The 13,572-nt window shown below is 35.0% G+C and overlaps 3 protein-coding genes across 5 annotated transcripts in view; 2 read left to right on the top strand and 1 right to left on the bottom strand.

Annotated features, from left to right (window-relative positions):
* Positions 1 to 2,195, bottom strand: part of LOC100179403 (metallophosphoesterase 1) — a 4,525-nt gene extending 2,330 nt beyond the window's left edge. For both annotated transcript variants that reach the window (XM_009861799.2, XM_009861800.2), the window contains exons 1-5: positions 2,037 to 2,195; positions 1,748 to 1,816; positions 922 to 1,158; positions 521 to 680; positions 145 to 207 (exon numbers count right to left, since the gene is read on the bottom strand). In XM_009861799.2, the coding sequence (XP_009860101.1) occupies positions 145 to 207; positions 521 to 680; positions 922 to 1,158; positions 1,748 to 1,816; positions 2,037 to 2,173 (666 nt within the window). In that variant the 5' untranslated portion in view covers positions 2,174 to 2,195. The remainder of the gene's footprint in view (positions 1 to 144; positions 208 to 520; positions 681 to 921; positions 1,159 to 1,747; positions 1,817 to 2,036) is intronic.
* A 210-nt stretch (positions 2,196 to 2,405) lies between these two features.
* Positions 2,406 to 9,412, top strand: LOC100187334 (serine/threonine-protein phosphatase CPPED1-like). The gene is made up of 7 exons (XM_002123251.4): positions 2,406 to 2,540; positions 2,633 to 2,684; positions 4,895 to 4,984; positions 5,425 to 5,541; positions 5,950 to 6,232; positions 7,141 to 7,357; positions 8,156 to 9,412. The coding sequence occupies exons 2-7, from the start codon at positions 2,636 to 2,638 to the stop codon at positions 8,291 to 8,293; spliced, it is 894 nt and encodes a 297-aa protein (XP_002123287.1). The 5' UTR covers positions 2,406 to 2,540; positions 2,633 to 2,635; the 3' UTR covers positions 8,294 to 9,412.
* The window catches only part of LOC100184094 (zinc finger CCCH-type with G patch domain-containing protein-like), a 6,047-nt gene continuing 1,842 nt past the window's right edge, over positions 9,368 to 13,572 (top strand). Inside the window, exons 1-8 of one of the 2 annotated variants that reach the window (XM_002128255.5) lie at positions 9,368 to 9,496; positions 9,823 to 9,972; positions 10,420 to 10,808; positions 11,165 to 11,350; positions 11,617 to 11,750; positions 12,058 to 12,139; positions 12,363 to 12,492; positions 12,790 to 13,052. In XM_002128255.5, coding sequence (XP_002128291.3) covers positions 9,446 to 9,496; positions 9,823 to 9,972; positions 10,420 to 10,808; positions 11,165 to 11,350; positions 11,617 to 11,750; positions 12,058 to 12,139; positions 12,363 to 12,492; positions 12,790 to 13,052 — 1,385 coding nt within the window. In that variant the 5' untranslated portion in view covers positions 9,368 to 9,445. The remainder of the gene's footprint in view (positions 9,497 to 9,822; positions 9,973 to 10,419; positions 10,809 to 11,164; positions 11,351 to 11,616; positions 11,751 to 12,057; positions 12,140 to 12,362; positions 12,493 to 12,789; positions 13,053 to 13,572) is intronic. The other variant, XM_018814036.2, reaches the window with a different exon arrangement.

The following is a 13,572-nucleotide window of genomic DNA, read 5'->3' on the forward strand; positions in this document are numbered from 1 at the left end:
CTAATCACCCACAAAGTAACATACATGGTAACTCGTAAGCTGGCACAAGGTGTTAAACCCGTGTAATAACGACTGTCGTTTTCCGGCCACGCGAGGATAAAGTAAGTTACATTCATTCATTCATTCATATGACTATGTTTATACCGTCAACAATATTGGATCAGGATGTTTCTTGTTGGAGTTGCAATATTTTGGTTTCATCGAATTCTGTGCAAGAACATTAATGTGCATGAACATAGATATAACATACAATTTAGGATTTGTGTGGGGTAAATAAGATTAAACACCAATGTGTGATATAATAAAATAAGTTACCACATAATAAGTGGTTAGTATTGCCAGCAAAGTTCAATACGTGGTAACTTGTAAGTGGGCATGAGGTGTATGGAACAAAACACCAGTGTTATAACAACATTGTTGTTGCCCCATCACGCAAGGATAAAAAAGTTACATTCAATTATTCTGTACAAAACATAATCAACTTTACATAACTTAAGATTTAACAAAGCCACCAACGTACTTCACAGTTGATATAATCCATGGCATCCTGTAGTTGACGCTCCGTAGCTTGACACATAAAACAACCGTCTCCCTCCAACCCCATACTGTTAACTATAACGAAGGTGTGACCTTTCAACTCAATTGTTTCAACGTTTTTGGTTGAAAAGTCTTTCAAGAATCTAAAGATGAATAAAAGACGTCGTTAAGATGATTGTTATGTTTCAATGGTGAGTTCAACAACATTTATGACATCACATACATCAATTGTGGGTGGCACACAGTCCAGCTCCTGTTACCTGGCCATATATTAATTTAATTTTCCTTTTAATTTGCTTTATGCCTATTTCTCTTTAATAAATAAATCTGATCTTTGTTACTCAATTCGAAGATATAAATAAATGTAAATTAAATGTTCCCCACCTTGTTAACTTGGTGTTTGTGACATCATGATGGAACCCGATGTCATGGTTGCCGACGACAACATATAGTCGGACACCAGGTGGGGTGGCGAACAATCGCTTCGCGTTTACAACGTATTGATCCCATTGTTTCCCAGTTGCCCATTTCCCTTCATCGGTCAAATCTCCGAGGATAAACACAACCTCGGGTCGCAACAAACTTATTGAGGTTTGAAACGAACGATACATTTGCCATTCTCTGTGGGTGATGTAGAGTTATCGACAGTTGTACATAATAAAATGTTTTATAATTTTAACAAATCAATTTGTATTTCAATGTTAAGGTCCCAACGGTGTAGCTTGGTTGGCCAGTTGCAAGGTTGAGCAAGACAGCAAATATTGTTTTAACTCAGTGGTCAATAACGAGTTATAGCAACCTGCGTGTTGGAGTAATGGGAAAACTCTGGCCCCGATATTAGGTGTCATGGTGTAGGTCTGTAGGACCTTACCCTCATAGAATAGAGTATTAACTCATTCAAGCAAGGGCGACATTGATTTATTATCACCAATGTTAATTTAATATTTACAGAATAATCATCAATGTTGCGCAATAAATAAATACCAGTGTTGCACAATAATTAAATACCAGTATTGCGCAATAATTAAATACTAGTGTTGCGCAATAATCAAATACCGGTGTTGCGCAATAATTAAATACTAGTGTTGCGCAATAATTAAATACCAGTGTTGCGCAATAATTAAATACTAGTGTTGCGCAATAAATAAATACCAGTGTTGCGCTATAATTTAATAACAGCGTTGCGCGATAATTTAATACCAGTGTTTACCTTCTTAATTTATCGAACCAGTGACCCTCAATCTCCCCAAGCAAATGTGGATCCGATAAAACAAGAGCTCTGCAAGGAATAAGTGATTAGATTTTGGTGTTTTTTTAGTTTGTATCGCAGGAAGTGTTAAACCCTCTGCAGACTGCGTCTCTGGTAAATGTTTACTTTTTGATTTTAAAGGACAGACGTCTTGTCTGCTAATGGGATACAACATCAGGCTTTTCCAATAAACACCATGTTAAGGATAGTATATGGTTTGTACTTATAAATATGAATTCAATATATTTACCTCAGTTTTTCGCCCGAACCGTTGTTGTCTGGCCACCCACACTGAAAAATCGCGACATAGTAAATAAAATACTCGTTAAAAATGAAAGCAATTAAAATCGGTAAAAATGTGTATAAAAATATAAAACGAAAAAACATTCTGCAAAAGGAAATAAAATATATTTAGACACAAATCAAAATAATCTAAAAATAAAAAAAACGTTTTGTTTTGATACTGTTGAAGGGGAATTCCCTCTGAGTCTGGATGTTTGCTATAAAAATGTTATAAAAACATGTTTAGAGAGGAATATTTCAACATAAATAAAATCAATGTAAATAAATTATTTATTTAAAGATACAGTTAGATATTTATAAAACTAAATAGTTTTACTGCAAATTTGCAAACTTGAATATATTAAAGGGGTGTGTTCATGGATATGATGACGTCACAGTGAATGTGGTTCATTTTTTCTTTTGTTGTTTTGAGAAAAGGATTGTTGGACTAGCGGTAGCGATACTACAGCAGGTAAATAATATTGATTTTCGATTTGGTGCAAATGTTAATTAACAATGTTCTGTAAAGTTACTTTATTCCTTTGTTTTGCAATTATCTCTCAGACAATGGCATTCAAGAAAGCGCGCGATCGGCAAATAGAAGGAATGACACAAGGTTTGTGACGTAATAATAGTAATAGCTGTTACATAATAATGTTTATTGTCACAATTTAATACTCGTGTATTAAATATGAATCAATGCTCTATCAAAATAAGTAGGATTTTTTGTTGGTATGGCCTAGGAAATGTACATTTTTTAAATGTGGATTTTTATTGATTGTGGTGCTTGTAAAAGATAACCGTTTACCTGTTCCTGTCCTAACTAGGGATGCACTCGGTCAAATCCGGGCCCGGCCGGGTATCGCAATTACTCTGTCCGGGTAATTTTACCATTATTTTAGATATTCCTCCTTTAATAACCCCAGACTGCAGAGTATGGCAGGTGCACGCGCGATTTTTTTACAGACCTCTCGGTTATGCACGCCACAATTTGTCCTACGCACGCCAATTAATTAAACAAAGAAAAAAATACGTATTAAATTAAGTAAGATTTCCTAACGTGGCTTGAAAATGTACATGCTTTGCACGCAGATTTTTAATGATAGCACGCGCGAACGCGAAAAATAACCGTCTTGCACGCGCGAGATCTCGTCAGGAACTGCCATACTTTGCAGACTGGTAATAACCCGTAAAAATGGTTTATACGGAGGGTTTTTTGTACATTTTATCGCTCCATTAATCCATGTTCATGCACAACAAAGCCTGACGAAACATTTCGTACTATGACGTAACAGTCATAGCTTTATTTTCGCGCTAAATAAACTGACCACATTAATGTCTTTTGTACTTCGTAAAAGTTTTGCAGTATGGTCAAGAAAATCAACAATAAAGTCTCTCTTAGTAAAGACATCTTTTATTTGGTATTTTGAACTAATAAAAATAGATACATTAGCAATGGTATATGAACATCTGTTTAGCAAAAAAATCCATGTGTAAATTGCCATTATGAGTAAATTATTAACGTGTGAATTGCTTTTATGTCGTTATTAATTGCCAGGTTCAAACAATCGCTATTATGATGCAATGAATCCACGTGTGAGTCCCTACTATTTCGTAATAAACATGCTGCTTGCTTTAGGAAAACATCGTATACAAATATAAATCACTGTTAGAAACGATTTAGGCCGTTTATTTCCGCAATATTTTGTTCTAGAAACCTACTAATTCCATATGACAACCGCACACTCGCGCGAGCTCAACAAATGGCGCAAACGGCATAGCTATATCGGACACGAAGTGTATAAAACAGAACACCCGTATTATAACCACTGTCGTTGCACCGCAGGACGAGGATAAATATGCTAAGTTCATTTATTTAAAAGAAGATTGGTAATAATTGCATTAACATTAAAACCAAGAATATCCACCTCATAATTGAACCAACAAAGGCTCATTGTTTGTTTGACACTTCCCATTGTTAACCAACAATGCCCGTCAAAACTTCCTGCAACAACAATTGTTGTTGAATTTGTTTGAAATAAACTCGCACCTTATATACCATGATGTTTACAAACCACCACCTTATGTGTTCATGTGTAAAAGGAAGGGACAGTGTGTTACAACGTAAGTGTCATATTGCACTGCATTTAGTCTGGTGCTGTGGTTCAGTGGTTACCGGGTTCTATACTGATAGTGCTAGGCATATGTGTCCTTGGGCAAGACAATAAACAGTAATTTCTTCAACCCAGTTACTATTAGGTCGTTTAAATTTTCGGCCATACAAAATATAAAAATCACACACTTAGTTAGATATCAGGTAACTTGTAAGCAGACACAAGGTTATGAAACAGAACACCACTGTTATACGACTATTGTTGCCCTGCTATGAGAAGATAAAAACGTTACATACGTGGTAACTTGTAAGCGGACACGAGGTGTATGAAACAGAACGCATGGCTGTAATGACTGTCCTTGCTCCACCTCGTGAAACTATAAAAGTTACATACATTCAACAATCAACATACACTTTATTATTATTGGTACAATTGTAAATTTGGCCTCTGGTTTGAAGCATTTACCATTAATAATATATATGCTGTTGCTGCCATGGATAGTATAGGTATGAAAGAGAACTTTTGGCAATGTTTTGTTTGTAATTGTAGGAAAAGACTAAAACAAAAATTGCCTGAGGAACTTTACATAAAAAGTTAAAACAAGTTTTTTTTCATTTATATCATTATTTCTGGGCCCTCTGGCATGCCTCACTGTAGGACCGCACCTATATAGAATAATAACAATTTTAATAAACGTTTCATCTTTTTCCAGATGACGAGGGAAGATGGCACGACGATCATTTCTTCGTTTTTCTCGCCGACCCCCAGCCCGGGTTGATTGATAAAGTTAACGGAGGAAACGGTTAGAATGTTGTCTGTTGTTTAGTAAATATTAAATATATGGTTTGAATTCATAATAATAAACTTTAGCAAACAGATGCTAAAACTTTTGGCAAATTTTAGTTTTTTTCAGTTTTTTTTTTTACTTTAAGTGAAACTAACTTTTTAGTTTCTTAATTTAAAGAACTCCGTATTTATTTAACATTCATTCAACCCTAATTTATTTAAATGTTTCATCCATAAGTATATTTAACGAACAAAAATCGAGTGTAAATGTAACATAGGTTTTATAAAGGTTTTATAGAGTTAACAATTAGACCTCTTATATTGGATAACTATTTGTGCAATTGTGTATTATAGTTAAAGATTTATTCAAACCAAATTTTTGAGTTCTATTGTAGACTATGGTTTCCCCTTTATTATTAGGTTACAATTAACATTTTGATTTAACAATTACTACAGGAAGCACTTGGGACGTAGAGATTAAACGAACGCACGACGCTGTTGAAGCTATAAATAAAATGAGACCAAAACCTAAGTTTGTTTGCATTGGTGGCGATCTAATTGATGCTTTTCCAGGTTTGTAGAATTACTATGATATGTTCAACTAAATAAATGTATAATCAATATTTCATGTAGTCTATTTTTTTCAATTTTAATTACTATGTCATATGTGCCAAACTTTTATAAATGAAGGGAGGAGTAGTTAGGCGCACAATCCTGAAACAATTTTCCCATTTTGTATGGGTGAGGGCCGATGCCAATGCAGAGGTATTCCTTGGTACCTGGAATTTAAGCCAGAGTTGTCCCATTACCCCAACATAGTCACATACATAAAATGGAGAATCCACAATCAAGTGTTACAAAACAAACAAAAAAAGTCCAAAAATGGTTTACTGAGATATATTTATTTATACTAAAATGGCATCATTGTCCAATATTTAAATAGAATGTTTAACATAGAAATCTAACCAATAATATTTACAGGGGAGTCCTTAAGAGACCCTCAGGTCAGTGATCTCAAGTCAGCGTTTGCCGATCTTGACCAAACAATACCCATTGTTGTTGTGAGTGGTAACCATGATGTGGGCAACGTACCAACCATGAAAACTATGTCCATGTATAACAATGATTTTGGGGAGGATTACTACAGCTTCTGGGTGGAGGGGGTGTTCTATATTGTTGTCAATAGTCAGTATATGTATAATGATTCAGAAACAAGAGAGCAATCGTCCAATCAAGATTCATGGCTTAGAGCACAACTTGAAATGTAAGTTTTGTGTTTGGTGATTTTATAGTACTCAATGGTGTAGAATATGTTAAAAATGTTTGATAAATTAAATATATGAGTTTAGATCTAATAGTGACATCAATATACCAACTTTGGCCTAATCTCTAAGTTTTTGTGTGCCTCGCTGTAGTGCCTCGCCCATGTAGAATGGAACGTGCATATACAGTGTTTTGAAATGGGTCAACAGTTTGGTTAATGGGTGAAGTGAGATAAATCCTGGGTCTTATAGTGTGTCTCGCTGTAGTACCTCACCCATTCATGATATAATGTGTATATTGACTTGATAAAAAAGATTTAAAATATAGTTTTTGTGCTAACAATTCTGAAATGTGTAATGTCTATGCCATGCCCAAAACCCAAACACCTGGTGCCCACCATGCAATATTTATTCAAATAATTTAGTTTGAATAAAATATTCACTTTGTATTTTCCAAACCAATCTATTATTCATGTTCTTGTCGCAAACTGAATGAATTTTATGATGAGCATGTTTGTATGGCAATGTTTTTGTATACAGAATAGTTTACATATTATTTATGTATGTGAGTTCAAAAATACTAAAATGCTCGTCTTGGTACCAGCACCATGGCATAGTGATGCCTTTAGTCAAGATGATATAGGCTATATAGGATGCTACCATTGTGGGCAAAGTTACATATGTGGTAACTTGAAGCGAGCACAAGATGTATAAAACAGAACAAGTGTTATAAGACTCGTTGCGCCTCCATGCGAGGATAAATAAGTTACATATGCAGTAACTCGTAAGCGGGCACAAGGTGTATAGAACAAAACACCGGTATTATAAGAACTACTTCGCCCTGTCACGGAAAGAAATTTACATCTATAAAAATACAACCCTTTAACTAACAATCAAATATCCTCCTCAGAGCTCGATTGAGTTCGTGCCAACACGTCGTCGTCTTCATGCACATCCCATTGTTTCTACAAGATCCCGATGAAGAGGATTCTTACTTTGCGATCCCGGGAGCAAAGAGGATGGACCTCCTCACCAGGTACTCAGATGCCGGTATTAAAATCGTGTTCTCTGGACATTATCATCGGAATGCGGGAGGATTCTGGAGGAATGAACGAGGAGATAAACAGGTTTGTTTCATATTGTATGATGCAATAAACCACCTGTTTTACAAGAACTTTCTATACTTCACTACTGACAGCCTTTGTTCATGTCATGATATGAATAACTCTTTAAAGAGGCATACCAACGAAAAATCAAAATTTGTGTGTTGATAGATATGCTCAAATGTAACCTAAAACTACCATTAAAGTTTTAAAATGCAGAACAGCTTTTGAAAAAAATGTGTTTTAAAACCGCAAATTGGACCGCTGGAGTAAAAAAAAACTTTGATCATTTCTGGTTTCTATAATACTAAAAAAATCAAAATTTATTTCTAATTTAGTATAATGAATGCTTTTTCTTCAAAACTATATAAAAAAATTGTAAAACATAGACTTTCTTACATTTCATTTTCGATTGAACATAGCTACATAATATGCTGACTTAGCACTTTTTTCTTATTAGTTAATTTTTGTATTAAATTGGTTCTCACAAAATTAAAATTGCCAAAGGCGCCAAATCCTACTTATAACAAGTGTGAGAACTTATTATATACTTTGAATTTTATATTTTTCCACTTTAAGCCAAAGGTGTTCTGTCAATTTAGAAGCCCTGGAACGTCTCTTATACCTGAAAGCAATATCTTATGTCTTTAATACTTAGCTTATATGCTTGATGCTTAACTTATCATTCGTTAGTTTGATATAATAAATAATCTTCACTGCCTTCACACTGAACTTGAAATAGGTTTACGCCTTATCCTCTGAAGCCTGACAACAATGCTTTATACACCTTATAACTCAGCTTATATATTTCAACTTTAAAAGGTTGAAGTTGTCGTGTCTTCGGCCATCGGAGCACAGTTGGGAAACGACGTCGCAGGTTTACGGGTTGTCAAGGTAACCGCTGATGACATCACACACACATATTACCCACTCGATGGTGTACCAGAGCGATTGGAATAGATGCTACCCACCGCAGTGACACAGTAGATCTTTAATTAAGACATAATTGTCACATTAGGAATCCAAACTTTTTAAATATTGCTGTTCCGTTGCACTCCCTTCAATATTTCGCCCAATTTCTTCATTGTTTTCCGAACAATTCACTTTTATGATGTCATAATACCTAAGAGCTTTTTGCAGATGTTTTGAACACCAAACGAACCGATGCTATAACCTGTCGCTTACCTTGTAATATTTTCTGTAAACGAACTTTCAATTTTTATATTAGGTATCCACGTTTACCAAACTCTGTTTATAACTCAAGTTATCGCCTTTAACTGCCGAGTGATTCAAAGCTTCTGCATTAATTCCACCATAAAGATCACATTAAGAACAATCGATATTAGAACTGTGAACATTTTCCCCCACCTCACCCGCTTTGACCAAATCTTCAAAAGTTTTTAACATTTTTATTGTTTGTGCAATTTCTTTTATGTGGTTCCTACCTACCAGTAACTGAACCATTCAATCTAACTCGTTATTTTTCTTCAAATAATGAATTGTTCTTCAAGTTGTATTTTAAGTTGGTGGGACAATGTTGTATTTGTTGGGGGTGTGGGTGCTTTATAATAATAATGTTTATCCTAGAATTAACATACGTTAGTTGTGCCTCAGTGTGAGGCAGTGCTTCTCAACCCCTGGGTCACCATTTGATTTGGTTGGGTCGTCTACTACAGTGGTTCACAACCTTTTAAATGTAATTTAAAAAAAGAATTTTTTTTGTTTAAAAAAAGTTGAAATGTAATTTTAGAAATTGGGTCACCAAAGCTTTGTTATGAATTTATGTTAAATGAAAGGTTTGCCCAAAAAAGGTTGAAAAGCACTGGTGTAGAATTTAAAAAGTAACATCACATTTAAACCTGGTATTTTATGCACTTTGCCCCCACATCATTCTAAACCTTATTCTTCATAAATTGACAACTGCCTCTGTTTCGTTCGTTTACAGCTTTTGTTGTATTCGCTGTTTTCTTGCACTCTGTAACCTCATTGAGCTTATTGTGATGTCATAACCCACACCCCCAACACCCATTGTATGTTAATGAATTAGAATTATGATAGAATATTTACTTGTTTCATTAGGTCTGTTGGTATGTCTAAATTTTCTGAATTAAAATGGATGACATGAAAACAACTCTGGATACTTATAGAAATCAACTATCCCAGGTTAGAAATTAAATATGTTTGTTTAAATAGTAGTTTTGTTGTTCATTTGTTTGGTTATTGACTCGACATTGAGCTTAGGTGTATGAACACATCATGTGTGTCTGGTGTATAATAAGATAATAACAACTTTTATTGGTCTCTTTGATTACGGTAGCGAAGATTTAAAAATATTTTAAACGAAAAGACAGGATATAGCGACAAAACAACAGTTGTTAAAACACTCTTACAGTTAAAAACATATTTACATTTTTTGGAAGAAAATAAGCGTGGTCGCTACACCCAAGATACCCATGTTATAACTCGACAGTGAGCATAAGGTTTTGCAGATTAACGCAGCGATCGAATCCGGCCAAGAAGACGCGGACTTGATTGTTCTACGCGATGACATCACAAACCTCATCTCGCTTACAGAGGAAAGTTTGTTGGCATACGAGAAGAGCCAGTTGATGGCGCTGTTGGGCAATGAAGACAATCAGGTGATTGTTACATCATTGCTTGTAGTTAACTTACAAAAAAACTGTTTAAATTAATATTTTTAACCTCTTGTAGGTTGCTGCTTTATTATTAATAATTTAAACAAACCATTGGTGACCATCGGGTTGGAGAAATTACTGCCTTGCCCAAAGACAGTATCCCTTATATATCTTATTCTTAGCATGTTATTATGATTTTGACTGTTCATTATGAAGAATCAATGTAAACTATTTATCCCCGCATAGCGGGGGCAACGACAGTCGTTATAACTAGATGTTTTATTTCACTCACCTCCTGCAAGCCTACCATGTGACTTTGTGGGTGATGGTTTTTTTGAATGCCTGACAATTTGGACAACCCGTTGGTGACCACTGGTTTAACATTACTTTTATGTGTGTTGCCCCAGGACACATAATAAACGTTATTACGACATCATAATTGTGTTTCAGGAACAACCATCCTCCAGTAACCAAACACCTCCACCTAGTGACAGGATTGACGAACAACTCGCTTGTTTTTATGCCGATGAAACTTCCGTCTCCACAGACAATAAACCTGAACTAAGTTTGAAAATTTCCGCCGGAAGATCTGTTTTAAACGAAGCGTTTTTGTCGACAATAGAAGATTGTGATGACATAAGTGGTGTCAAGTGTCGTGCTCCTTATACCACCGAGTGGTCAGGTTGTCACTACCATAACGCGATGATAATGAATGTTGTCAACGACCATCAAGAACTGGAGGGAAAATTCCCCGATGACATCATAGTGAAAGTTTTGTTCCTGAATCCAACAATGGCATCTATGATGTCATGTCCTTATTATCTTGAAGATAAGTGCAGGTTTGTTACATCATAATTGGTTATATTCTATGTGGGTCAGGTCCTGCAGCGTAGCAAGTCATGGTACCTGAAATTTAAGTCAGAATTAGCCCATTTACCCTAACTTATTTAACACTGTATAAGATGAAACTCGGGCATTTTGTATACAACCTCATAAAAGTACATCATGTCTAATTCTCAATAAAACCCCAGATATTGGAACGATGATTTTATACATTTATACAACCCCATATAGATAGGTGCATACATCATATAAACCCTCAATTTATACTGTCGTTGTACCGACAATCCAATCATCATATATAAATGCTCAATATATATACATACCTAATATCTAATTCTTAATTACACCCCAGATATTCGAATGATGATTGTAAATATTCCCACGGCTGTTACGTCAGCTTGTACACACTCCATCCGTTCCACCAACCAGATTTTAATAATTTTACTCCTGGTTCATCTTGCCTCGCTAAACAACAAGATGGGACGTGGGGATCTGCCACCCTCGACGTGGTGCATGAGGACCTCAACTATACAGTCAAGTAAGCCTCCTAAACATTCATTGCCGTATTATGGCTTTCCAGATTGGAAAAGTGATTTTGCAAGTAGATTACTTATTAAGATTTTTTGGCACACTTTTTCGTGTAAAAAATGCAAAGGTTTAATACAGAAGTTTTGATTATAATCCTGTGCAGTGGATTTTTTACAAATTAGCAAAATTGTGTTGTTATTTGTAAAAAAAAAGGAAAACCTCTTTTTGTGTCATAATATGTTTTTTTATATTATTTCTGTTTTCTATGTTCTTCAGGTTCCAACATAGAAATCTCACTCTTAACCTCGGTATCGATGAAATATTACCGACTCATCATGACAACGAGGATTCCGAGTCATCGGATGATGATGATGATGTCATAATCGTTCCTGGTGATGTCACAATCACAGGTCTTTTTAATAATCGATATTGTCGGTGTATGATTGAATGTAATTTATTTATTCTTGTGTAGCGGGGCAACAACGTTCATTTTAACACGTTCTGTTTCGTACTCCTCATGCTCGCTTTCAACCTGGTTACGAGTTACCACGTATGTAACTTTGTGGCTGATTGCTTTTCTTTATTATTAATAATTTAAACAAACAATTGGTGACCATCGGGTTGGAGAAATTACTGCCTTGCCCAAGGACACACACCCATAATTGCAGCAGCATCAGACCTTAACTTGTCATAAACCCTATTATGATGTCATAACAGCGAAAGGAATTGACTCATCTACGTTCGGAGCATGGGAGCAACACACGAGGGGGTTTGGATCAAAGATATTGATGAAACTTGGGTAACATAAATATCATATATAATAAAACTAATGGAGAAAATAATTTTTGTTCTGAGAGCAAATTAAACTGTGTTTTACAGGGTGTTCACTTTTGCATTCAACAGCCATGCGTTCAATAAATCATTTTGTTTTACTGTTTTGTTGTTAATTCACTATGTTAATGTGTTTTTTGTGCATATTATATCTCAACGTGTATGTTATACTATGTTTATACAAACTTCAGGTATAAGATGGGTGAAGGTTTGGGCACCGGGGGGCAGGGGAGAGTTGATCCTGTCCAAGTAGAAGTGTTGCCAGTTGGAAAATCATTAGATCATTGCATGAAGATTAAAGAAAAACGCCGGGCAGCACTGGTAAGATAATTTTGTCTGGTTTAAAGTCCAAAATGTTTTGAAAAGTTTTCAAAAGGTAGTAGACAATTTTTGTGAAACGTTTTTGATTGAATGAATGTAATTTATTCATCTTTAAAAACTGCTGCAGTTGAAGTGTGAAAAGGAATTATACTGAGCTTTGTTGATAGCAATTTCCAACTTAGCAAAGAGAATAAGGTGCCTTGTGTCACCTGTGAATGTAACTTATTTATCCACACCCAAGGGACAAAGACAATCGCCATAACAAGGGTGTTCTATTTCCTAAAATTTGTTTTCCAGGACAAAAACCTTAAGAAGGTGAATCCCCCAAACCGACACCGACCTGGGATGTTCAACTTTTTAAACAAAGCACTCGGTGACAAAAAGAAAACACCAACAAAACCAAAGTTTCAACTACAAGAAGCAGTGAAGGTTAAAGATTTAAATAATCGAACAATTTCAAGGAAAATGAATCAAGAACTCGTGAAAAATGAATCGAAAATCAAACAAGTTCAATCAAGGGTGAAAAAGTTAAAAGAATCAGTGGCAAGAAACAGGGAGAGGTGGGAATGGTTGTTGTTTGGGCTTTGTGAGATCATCCACTGAAACTATGGGTGGAAAGGTTAAAGCTAAAGCCTAACATAAAGTAAAGGAATGTTCCATATGATCTGATCCTAACAGAATAGAATATTTTTACTTAAAAAAACAATTTTTGTTAAAAAAATACTACTTGGCACTTAATGACTTTTATTCATATTTTACTTTATGTATATTTTTCGTTCAGTTAAAAACATAATGGCCTATATGTATATATATATATATATATATATATATGACACAATCGTCTTCATTTCAAAAATACATATATCTATAACTGTGTAAGGTGGGTGCCCATAAACCCACACCATGCACCACACAACACACAACATTGTGCAGATTGAAAACGTTTGCTATTTGTGTAGAAGAGGGGTTATATACATGTATATATATATACAACACAATCGTCTTCATTTTAAAAAAGTAATCACTAAATACTTTTTTAGAAACCCGAGTGTTGCCAAAAAACTTCAAGTGAAACTAAAT

The sequence above is a fragment of the Ciona intestinalis genome, chromosome 11, assembly GCF_000224145.3.
Source record: "Ciona intestinalis chromosome 11, KH, whole genome shotgun sequence".
NCBI classification, from domain to species: Eukaryota; Metazoa; Chordata; class Ascidiacea; order Phlebobranchia; family Cionidae; genus Ciona; species Ciona intestinalis.

What these genes read in the sequence shown, in the direction of transcription:
- LOC100187334 (XM_002123251.4), top strand. Translation starts at nt 2,636, where the DNA reads ATGGCATTCAAGAAAGCGCGCGATCGGCAAATAGAAGGAATGACACAA. An exon ending in AATAGAAGGAATGACACAAG is followed by an intron (nt 2,685 to 4,894) that starts GTTTGTGACGTA and finishes ATCTTTTTCCAG; the next exon opens with ATGACGAGGGAAGATGGCAC. An exon ending in TCTAATTGATGCTTTTCCAG is followed by an intron (nt 5,542 to 5,949) that starts GTTTGTAGAATT and finishes TAATATTTACAG; the next exon opens with GGGAGTCCTTAAGAGACCCT.